This window comes from Oryzias melastigma, linkage group LG16, assembly GCF_002922805.2.
Source record: "Oryzias melastigma strain HK-1 linkage group LG16, ASM292280v2, whole genome shotgun sequence".
Taxonomy (NCBI): Eukaryota; Metazoa; Chordata; class Actinopteri; order Beloniformes; family Adrianichthyidae; genus Oryzias; species Oryzias melastigma.
Window position 1 is genome coordinate 1,562,255 of NC_050527.1, and position 10,657 is coordinate 1,572,911.

The window sequence follows — 10,657 nt, forward strand, 5'->3', positions numbered from 1 at the left end:
AGTCGAACCGGGGCCTTCTCGCTGTGAGGCAAGAGTGCTAACCACTGCGCCACCATGCAGCCCTGGTTGACATCTTAACTAAAATAAACTACAACCAAAAAGATTATTTATTTATATACAAAAGCAATATGCCGCTCCCACCATGACCTGACAAAATGAGAGTGGGGGAATCCATCAGCAGAGCAGCGAAATCCCTGAACTTAAATACACTTGGGTCTAATTATCACAAAACAGAAACAGCTGGTTGATTGTAAACTTACACCTGGTGTGTTGTGACTGAGTGGGGGCACATCACTCAACTTAAACAAAAAGCTTGATTTAAACCAATAAAATAAAGCAAGAAAAGCACCATTCATCCCAACCATATACAACATCATATCATATTATATTTTTTTGTCAATTATAAGTAAAATGTTTTTTTGATGCCACAGCCAGCCATGGAGTTTTAGTTTAGATTTGAAAAATTATTATCAGAAATATTTTTATTTACTATTTACTACACATGCAAACCACGTTTGGTGTGAATGTACTTTTAGGGTGTTCCTTCCGAAGAGACTTTGGGCATGTGGCGGTTTGGGGGTTGCTGCTTTCCTTGTGACCTCTTTATGATTCCAAGATATTTGCAGCTGTCCTTGACATTTGTTATGTTGCCTTCTGGTTCTTGATGAACCAGTGTCACATACCATCTCTTTTGTTTGGCACCCATCTCTTAAGCTGCACTCACACAAACATGATTTGTGCAACAAATTTGCGTGCCCCGCCCTTTTTTTGTCACGTGACAAATTTTCTGCTTGTCACCTGTCAAAAAATGTGTTCCTGAGTTTCACGCCGCTACCTCATGTGGGAGGAGCTACCAGCTAATGTTTTTAGGGTGGTGCTAAAAGGAACTGTGTCTGTGGATATTTCACTTAGAATGTATGGAAGACAGAAATCATGTTGAGAAATAAATAAGGTTTATTTATTGTGAAGAGTTCTACAAAAATATCAGTAACCATGTCTCCATGTTTGGGTTTATATGATTATTATTAAAACATTTTCCCGTTACAGAGGGCTGTGTCTGTACGACAGCTGCTCCCGCGGTGTTTCTGTGTCTCTGTGGCTAAGCTTGAAGGCTGACTGTCTATTATTAACCTGAGGAGGAAAAAATAAAATCAAGAGACCTACTTCCTTTTTTTTTAATGTCTCAATGAGACATTGCCTCCGCACCCCACGGCTCCCTGTCTGCCGGCATATCGAGCAAGTGAGCTCCGCTGTGGGAGCGAAAACCAGCGATCTGTCCAGAGTGTCCCGCCTTCGCCCCAAAGTAGCTGGATAAGTTCTACAATGCTACGGCTACAATGGGTTAAGGAAAAAGATGGAAGTTCAGTACAAAAACACTCGCTTTGGACTAGTATTCTACCCGCTGATCGAGTCACTGAGAACGTTATATGCTCAAAGCTGAGTTCCTGATTGGCAGATGCGACGTGGAGACCTGTCAAACTTCAGGTATTTAAATTTTGGCCGCGCCACCCAATTCGCTCCTCACCGTTCAAATCAAGTTGCTGCCAGACCTTCATGCCATGCCCGTCGCTCAGATCGCGCCGCAGGACTTCAGATCGCCTTATGTCACGTCTGTTCCATTGACTTAACATCAAAACTGGCTGCCTCCGCCGCGTGACTCACGTTTGGTGTGAATGCACCTTTAGGGTGTTCCTTCCAATCTCTTTCTTGGCCATACTCATGTATGTGCCTAGTCATCTTAGCTGCTTTGATCTATGGTAAGAGCTTCCATATTGGGCTAGCAACGGATTGTGGGGTAGTTCGATGGTCTATTCCCTTTTTTGGGGTCCATCAGAATCAGAACAGTTAGTCATTCAGGGTAGGTCCCATTCTCCGGCAACTGGGTCAGTTTTTCCACCTTGTGTAGAGCAGTCAGCTTCTCAATCTGTAGCCTTTCTTTCTTCATTGGGTCTCTTTGCTGTTCTAATAGCTCGCTATCATTTTCCTCTCTGCCCTAATCTTTGGCCAAATCAGAATTCCTCCCCTACCTCTACGGCTTTTCCCTACCCCAACATTTATGGAAAACAGTGTCCTTAAATATGGGTGTTACTAACCCTTGATAACAGTTGCCAGTCATCTACTTTAGCGCATAGCTGCCAGTCCTCAGAAAATACATAACAATATCAGTTTAATAACTTTAAAAAGTCAACCAAAAGTCATAACTAACACTTAAATGTAAATTTCTGTGTTTAAGAATAATGCATTACTCCTCCGCAGATCACCCTCCCAGTGGAGGGTTACACAGCTCTAAGTCCCCACACCTTCCCCTTAAAAAACTATTTTGGATGCCGCTAAAGCTTCAAATGTCACTACAACTGGAGGGGTAGGGAGAAGCTATAGGGTAGGGGAAGAATTCAGATTCACACTTTGTCTCTCCGTTTTCTGCTTCTTATGTATGGTGTTTATCTTATAGTCAAGTAAGGATTAATGCTACTGTGTTGTGGTCTTCTTCTGCATTCACCAATCAATGGGTACTTCACTTAATCTTGACAGCTGGCTATAGGGGTTCCAGGCAGCTGTTACAGCAGCTTGGTGCCCTGTCTCAGTTTATTGGATGAAGATGGTATTGATATCTCCCCTCTGACCTGTTGTACTTGTTCACCCTTGCTGTGCATCTGTGCCGTAACTCTTCAATCTGTCTCTGTAGATGTTGACTTTTAGACGATCATTTCAAGTTCCCAATTTTTATCTCTTGTTCATGAATTTATTGTAAGCAAATTGATTTTACCAAACAAATCTAGGTAAACTAGGCAACGACAACGACTATTAATTAGCCAATGTTAGAAGTTCAACCTAACCTTGAGGTCACCCAAATCTGTCGCTGAATGCCTCATTAAAGGTCTGATCAGATCAGAGTGCTTCTCTTTTAATGGAGTGTTTGACCCAGGAGAGATCTGTTTCACCCACAGATCAAAACATGGATAAAAATAAATAACAGAGCCAGGTCAGTTCCCCAGGTAACCCCTAGATGTTTTGTTACAAGCAACTCAGACCCCAATCACCCATAGTAAAATTATCCGTTTTTTAAACAATGTCTTGTAGTCTGGTTTCCAAATCTTCTTGCATAAAAACAATGTTTTAAATAATCAAACATGTCTTGAGATAAATACTGATAAATAATTGTGTTGTCGTGTCAGGATAGTCTTTTGATTAGAGACCATCTCAGATTAGACATGGGTACTAAAACTTGGTGCCAAGTTGGTACTGGTCTGGACGTACATAGTACTACTGGTATTATTTAAAAACGCAGATTTTGGTGCTTTGTTTTTGACATGTCAATCACTTGTATTCTGTTCAGATTTGCTGTGTAATTCCAGTCAATCCTGATACCTTTCCAGCAATTGTAGGCAGGCTCATATAGGAAGGTGCACGGAGCATCAGTCAAAATCACAATGGCTTAGCGAGCAAAAGTTGGCATGTTCTGCTTTTTTTTTACACTGGATTGAACCTAAACAGTATCCATCCCTATGTGGAACTACAAGGAGCTGTCATTTTCTCCAACCACATGGCAGAATTTTCCTGTCCTTCCATTTGCTGGTCCCAAACCTGTTCTAATAAAATGGGTTGGGTCAGGAAAGGCATCTGCATAAAAGTAGCCGAAAGTAAAAACAAACTTGAGGCAGGTGTAACCCATGACTAACAACTAACAAGTGTCTGAAACAACAATTCTTGGGTCCATGATGATATGTTGAGTCTAAGAACAAATACTCGTGACTGTAAAAACCACCATCAACCTGACTCAATAGATGTATTATGGTAGGATTTCACCTTTGAATTTAGTTAATTTTCCTTTTCTGTTTTTTTTTTTCTGCTTCTCCACAGGACCGGGAGCCCTGCAGGGGCGAGGGACTGCTCTACATGCAGGGATGAGTGTCAGCATGTGTGCTTGGGTTTCCCTGTCTGCCGTTCTGCTGAAGGTGTAATGATGCCACTCCGTTTGGAATCGTCCTTCAACGCCCTCAATAGCCCCACTTCTCCCTCCGCTCCCTCGTTCCCTCTCTATCGAAGGAAAACGGAAATGAAATTCTTTAATTACGAACCCATCACTGTGAACGAAAAGAATATGCATTATTCCAGGAGCCATTGAATCACTGCATCAAACACTCCCTGCCCCCACCCCAAGCCCTCCTTAAACCCTCAATTTAATTTGAGGTCATCTGACTGTCAACATATTTTTTTTCTTGTTCTCTCTCTCTTTTCAATTTCCCAATATTTTTGTCTCCCAGAATGCCTTGCAAATTTGTCTGACTCGGTACTGCCCCTCACCTTGTTTCCCCTGTTTTGGGCCGAGGTTAACTGAGTATATTACTGAAGGTGGAGCTGACCAGTGATTAAAATAGATAATCCAACAAAGAGTTGGTCATTTATGTTCATGCTACAAGGACTGATGACTGACCTACAATGTTTGCCTTATGAAAATGAAACCAATTATTCGGTTATTTATAGGAATGATGGGTATAATATGGTACGAGCAGTCATGTGACCTTTTAAAAGTTGTCCAAATGGTGACCCTGTGTCACCCCTCAACCACACACACACAAACTTGGACATTTTTTGTTTTTTTTATTATTTCTTTTAACTGTGTAGCAGTAAAGCTGCTATGGATGATGTCAAAATGTATTAAAAAAAAGGTGGGTGGTGATGGCGTCCATCTTAACTGCCCCTTTATGTAATTTGGGGGGTTTATACTAAAGTTTCGCATGCAGACTCCCTCACTACCCAAACCTATCGACCCCTCCCCTCTGTTTGAAGTGCTCCGTCTAGTCTCTCCTTTGCATCACTGTAGTGTTCTCTGCTGTGTGTCACACGCCTCCCTTACTCTTTCCTCCCTTATCCCACAGTGTAAATATATGCAGTACAGAGGCAACCGAAAGTTTCCCTCGCACCGATCAGGCACCTCCAGGAAGCCTCAGCTTGGCTGCAGCCTCGTGAAGCAGCAAAGAGACTGTCCACTGACACAATTTGCTCTGTTTCAAAACTGCAGCTCCATCCTCTTCGTCACTTGTTGATAGCATGTACTGGTTAGAGATGTTCCCGTTGTGAGTCCATATCCTTCCCTCCTTCCCTTCCCGGCACTGTGTCTGTTCTACTCTGCAAGGTTACCTGCTTTCACTTTTTTGGTGTTAATAATAATAATACTGATGATGATGATGTTAATGAGTATTTGAATAACTATGAATAGTAAATCCATGTGAGACAAAAAAACAAAACAAAAAAACAAACAAGATCTGATGGTAAAGAGTCACGCGTGGGGGGGGGATAGAGTTTTTTTTGTACCTGTCCACACCCATTGAACAACTTCAGTGAAAAAAAAGAAAAAAAAATCAAAAAAAGGTGTAAAGTTTTCAAAGTGATGTGCTCTATTTTGCCATGACAAGCTTTTTAAAAACACATCAGAAACTGTTCTGAGGGGGTCATTTCATGTGAGTCCGGAAGCTGCGACTGGTGGTGTAATTTATAATTTGTGACAATTTCTGTATTTGATTCTCTGTGTCCAGCTGTTAACTGCATCAAGCACACACTCGCAGCACATTTGTCCACTTGTCATAGTGTGTCCTCTCGGACCAGCGAGATAAATGATTTGAATCCGAGTCGCTCTCTGGTCGTGGCTGTGAGTTAGTTCTTTTCCCGCCAGAATGCAGGGAGATAAAGATGTAATTAGCCGTTACCTGTGGCTGGCTAAGTGAAGGAGCCTGAGCTCCACCTGTCCTTCCTCCCATCCAGTTATGGCTACCATAAATCAAGCTCAATCCAGCCAGTGACAGGAATCCTCTTCAAGGACAACCTTGCCTTGATGCACCAGTTCTCCCTCCTGTGTGTACCTGTGACATGCAGGCATGAGCACTCCAAACCCCCATGGCACAATTATCCACTTCCCCTGCACAGCACAAACAGAAGAAGGCCTGTACTTCAACTCGGGTGGCCGTGCTCTACAGCAACTATATGCAAATTTGCCATTGTCAGCCGGCATGGGGAGTTCACTTCGCCTGATTCCTGCGATGTCCCAAGAAAATTATTTAACATTAAATCAAATGTCTTAACTGTCTTATGTTTTTTGGAATTTTCTTTCAACGCAGCAATAACCCTTCAGTCAAATGTGTGAGAGATTTTAGTCATGGTCAAAGCTGTGGTGTAATATTTAAAATAATCTGCCATTAACAAGCTCTATCAAATTAGTCTATTGTTGTACTTTTATTGTGTACAGTCCTCTGAAATGATTGTGAAGCTCTCTTTAAACGGCCCTTCATCTGACACACTACATATTGTAACCACAAGGTCATGCTCTTTGCAGCGGATTTGGGTTGTGTGTGAACAAAGACACTCTGCATGCATTTTGTTGCTCCAAAACCAACAACGGATTGATTTTCAAGCACAAGAGCAGGCTGTTGGTTCAGCCTTTGTTTTTTTTAAATTTCCTTTACATGTTTTTTTTTTTTTTATTGTCATTTTTTTAAAGTATTATTTTTATTGTTCATATTCTGGTAAATGTCAGCACCTCACTGGGTTTTTGAGTGGAATATAGCATCTATGTGTACATAAATTGTCCTTAATGAAGAGAAAAAATAATAAGAGAAGACAAATACAGACATAAAAAACATCCCTTGTCTGTCAGCGTTGGTTTGAAAAAAGAAAGTCACTTGTTTGTGTATGGATGGAATTTGAAAAAAAAAAAAAAACTCAAATATTGTGTTCAGGTTTGCAAGTATAGCAGGGGAAAGTGTAATAAAAAAGTAGAACTTTTCTAAAGAGAATGTAAGCTTTTGTGAATACAATCCAGAATTTTTTTAAGGCCCCATGGGTCGTGATGCATTTGTAGTGCAGTGCAAGTACAAACATTACCAAAACCAAATGACTTGTTTTAAAATGCAATTGTTCTCCTAGGGACGATTGTGCATGCACTTTGACAGAGTTTCATGGCAGATTGCAACAGAGCAAGTTTTAAATTCTGGCAAGGAGGAGGAGCTGCAGGATTTTTTGCTTTTTCTCGCTCGAGCACGGCACTTAATGACAACGTTTGCTTTTAAGTCATCGATAAAGATATAAACATCTGCAGTAAAAAGCTTCTGCACAGCATTATGCATCAATCATCCTTCAAGTGCAACAGGAAGGAAATCGGCAGAACCAACGGGAGCTCAAACGGTGGATAGATGACGTTCCTGCTGACAAACAAAGGATTGAGGAGTCGGCAGGAGTTTATCCTGACAATGCAAATGCAAGAGCTGACAGCCAGAGGCAGACGGGATGACACTAACCAGACAATGAACTTACCATCTAGGAGAATAAGACAGACAGACAATCTGATTGCATTTTAAAAATCTCAAGTGTCTCCCCCAAGAGAAGGCGGAACGCAAACTATTTATGGCTGCACCACATAATACCAACAGCATTAACATAGCCTTGATCACAAAAGCTGCTTGGTCTATTTTAAGAGAGTAAATAACACACCGACAGATCTAGTGAGGCTACAGTGATATAAACAAGATCATTTTGCAACTCCTAATTACATTTGGCGCACTCTGATGAGAAATTGCTGATTGGCTCCTGTAGCTGGAGCTTATTGTGATCTGTTTGCAGAATCTGTGTTAATAAGAAGTTGTTTTAGAGCTCAAATGCCATTTGATTTTTAAGACTTTAATGAGTTTGTTTCATTTAAGGTTCATTTTTAAGGTTTAGTTAAATTTTTGTTGAGCCTTTGGAACATGAAATGTAAAATAGATTTTCAGAGTGCACTGCCTGTACCAACATGTAATTAAACCCTTTAGGGGGCAAGGACAAGTACTGCACTGAAGAGTGCCATTAAAATGGTACAGTCATTATTAATGTTTTATTATTTAAAATCAAGAGAGGTAAAAAGCAAAAAAAAAAAAAAGTTAGCTCAGATTTAGTTTTACTGTGTTGCTTTAACGTGTAAGTGCAGGTGCAAATGGTTGCCTTTCTTACAACACCTATACGGCATACAACAGATTCGTGACAGCCCTTTAATTCAAAAAGCAATAGTTAATCAATACCTTCGACCCAACGGCTTTGGAATAGAGCAATTTCTCCACTGGGCCCAGAAACTGGATTGATCAAGTGTCTATAAAGCAGCCTTAGAACAGAGGGAATAATTTATCGCGCCTGATATAAGACACCCCTAATTGCACATTGATTTTAAGCCCTTCTGTGGAACTATTTGGGCAAGCTGTAATGTCAGCTCAGTAAACTCTGTGTTCAAAGCCCTGACTCACATCCAAGAGATGAAAAATTAATAACTTATTTTACTTTTCAAGTCAGTCCAGGCTGCCGTTTGGGTTACATAACATGCTCCTTTTAGCAAATGTTATTTATTAAATGCGTTGAATTAAGACAGACATGTAACAAGGAGGCTTTTTAATAAATATGTTAGTGTTTGTGACTATTTCTGCAGAGGCTTTCATGGCTGTTAGAGCCGCATTTGTCACACAGTAACACTTAGTTTGAGATGCGAGCATTTGTAGGCGCCAGAGTCTGTAAACCAAAGGGATGTGCTAGATCACAGAGACAGTTACATATGAATGAGTAGCATTATACCAAATCCCCTGCTTATATCCTTTACTGCAAAGCATGCTTAATTCCCATATATTATCCCAATTACCCATTGTTTACAAACTATCTGCAGGCTTATTCAGCCCTCATGAGCAAAGTTAATGCTATCAGTGCATTAGGGTCCAATACTGTTCCATTACTTCAGATAATGCATGCATTAGTATACCATGTGCCAGACAGGGATTATCTTCATCAGAAAGAGAATGAGAACACTTAACCAGCTAGTAATGCCATCAGACATGCTCAGTGAAAGGTTGAAGATGAACGTACGGATGGTCGGGGCGAGAATTATCGAATATTCTATGATATAAAATGCAATAACTGGACAACACTGCGGCTGAAGTCTCAATACAGAACTTTTGATTTGGAAATCTTAACAGACATCAGTTGGAAAAACCGTCCAAGCTTGAAACGATACCAGGTTTAAAGTTTCTATATTTGTTACCATTTTGGCTAAATCCCAATCCTTCCCAAGTAACTGAACAAACAAGCCAAGTCGTTTTTTGTAGCGTGTCCAGTAAGATTATTTTGGAGCTGCGGATTTGACGGCCAAAAAACCACACACACAATTCACACACAATTTGGAGGAAAGCAATAAAACAAACTGATCAAATATTCATCTCCAATACAGTTATAGTTAATGTATAATCTGCTTAGAGAGGAAAATAAACTTTTCCCATTAGATTGAATATGGACTACCTTGTTAGATTGACAAGGCCCTTGTGGTTACTCAAGGAACTGCTCCTGGCTCCAGACGCTTAAGCTTTCAACCCAGGCAGCCGGTAAGTCCTTGTCCAGACCATTGACTGTATATGGGAAACGGAGTAAATGATTCCTCTGCCTGCACATTTCAAACGGGAAGTACTTGCTGGCCCCAATAACCCACAATCCCTTAGACTTCTATTGAGAAATAAGTCATTTTATTTGTCAGAATAATCGTTCATGCTCTGGTACCTATTTAATATCGTGCTCATCCTAATTCTTTTCCGTGATATATTTCCTGTAGTGCAAGCAATTTAAAGGGTACCCAAACAGGGAAGTTGGAGGCTGACTCCACCCACAGCTGAAATTTGAAAATCCAGTCAGAGGGGTGGGGCTGGGGAACAGAATTGTTATCATCAGATCCCTCAATAAAAGTATGTGGTTTCATGTTTAATGTTTTAACCCTTTAACACCGGAGCTCCAGTATTTATGTTCTTTGAATTACTATTTTTTCAACTGTAAGCACGATCAACGTAATTCCAGAAGATTTTGAAGTAGTAAAAATCTACTGTAATTACATTGATGATGTTCACTTTTGATAAGTTTAATGTGTGAAATATTTTGTGTTTAAGCGTCACCGATGATGTCTCAGGTGTTAAAGGGTTAAGCAGTTGATTGAAAGATTCTCCCAAGCCTATTTTTGATTGGTTGGGGTGTGGACGTCCAACAAGCTCACTGCTGATTGTCCAGAGTGGTTGCCATATAAATTATGACTCAGACCAACTTGAACCAATCACTGCTTACTGTCAATTTCTGGTTCCAACATTAAGTCGTCCATACAGTGAAAAAATGGCAACTGAATTGACATCATGGTGTTGGAGTTGGAAGGAAGACATTTTCTACGGAAGACGTTGCATTCACCAGGTCTAGATCTCTTGTACAGCCATTGTTCCAGAGTTAATTGAAGCACCCAATAATCATTGTATTACAGCAACTTTTGTCACCAAGTTTTACTTATTTTGTCCAGTAGAGGGTGGCATTGACAAAAAAAGATTGAGTTGTTAAATATGGAGGAGGGAGGCTTTACAAAAAAGAAATGAGGAAGCTGCGGGGGCACAACTATGAAGATAAGATATCGAGGTATATGGAAACACAAAGATGCCACGAGGAATATATTTGTGGAAGAGACACAAACTCCAAGAAGTCTGACCGTACAAATATGTCAATGAAAGCCTATGCTAAAAAGCAGAAACAGGGGTCACGTCAATCAACCACAAAATGTGTTTCCTTCTTCATTCATGCATAAAGCTGTAGCACCATAGCTACAAAGGAGCATACAAACATGCTTACT

The 10,657-nt window shown here is 40.5% G+C and overlaps 1 protein-coding gene across 1 annotated transcript in view; it reads left to right on the forward strand.

Annotated features, from left to right (window-relative positions):
- The window catches only part of iglon5 (IgLON family member 5), a 151,639-nt gene extending 144,853 nt beyond the window's left edge, over positions 1-6,786 (forward strand). Inside the window, exon 8 of the mRNA XM_024267560.2 lies at positions 3,862-6,786. Coding sequence (XP_024123328.1) covers positions 3,862-3,962 — 101 coding nt within the window. The 3' untranslated portion in view covers positions 3,963-6,786. The remainder of the gene's footprint in view (positions 1-3,861) is intronic.
- The last annotated feature ends 3,871 nt before the right edge of the window (positions 6,787-10,657 follow it).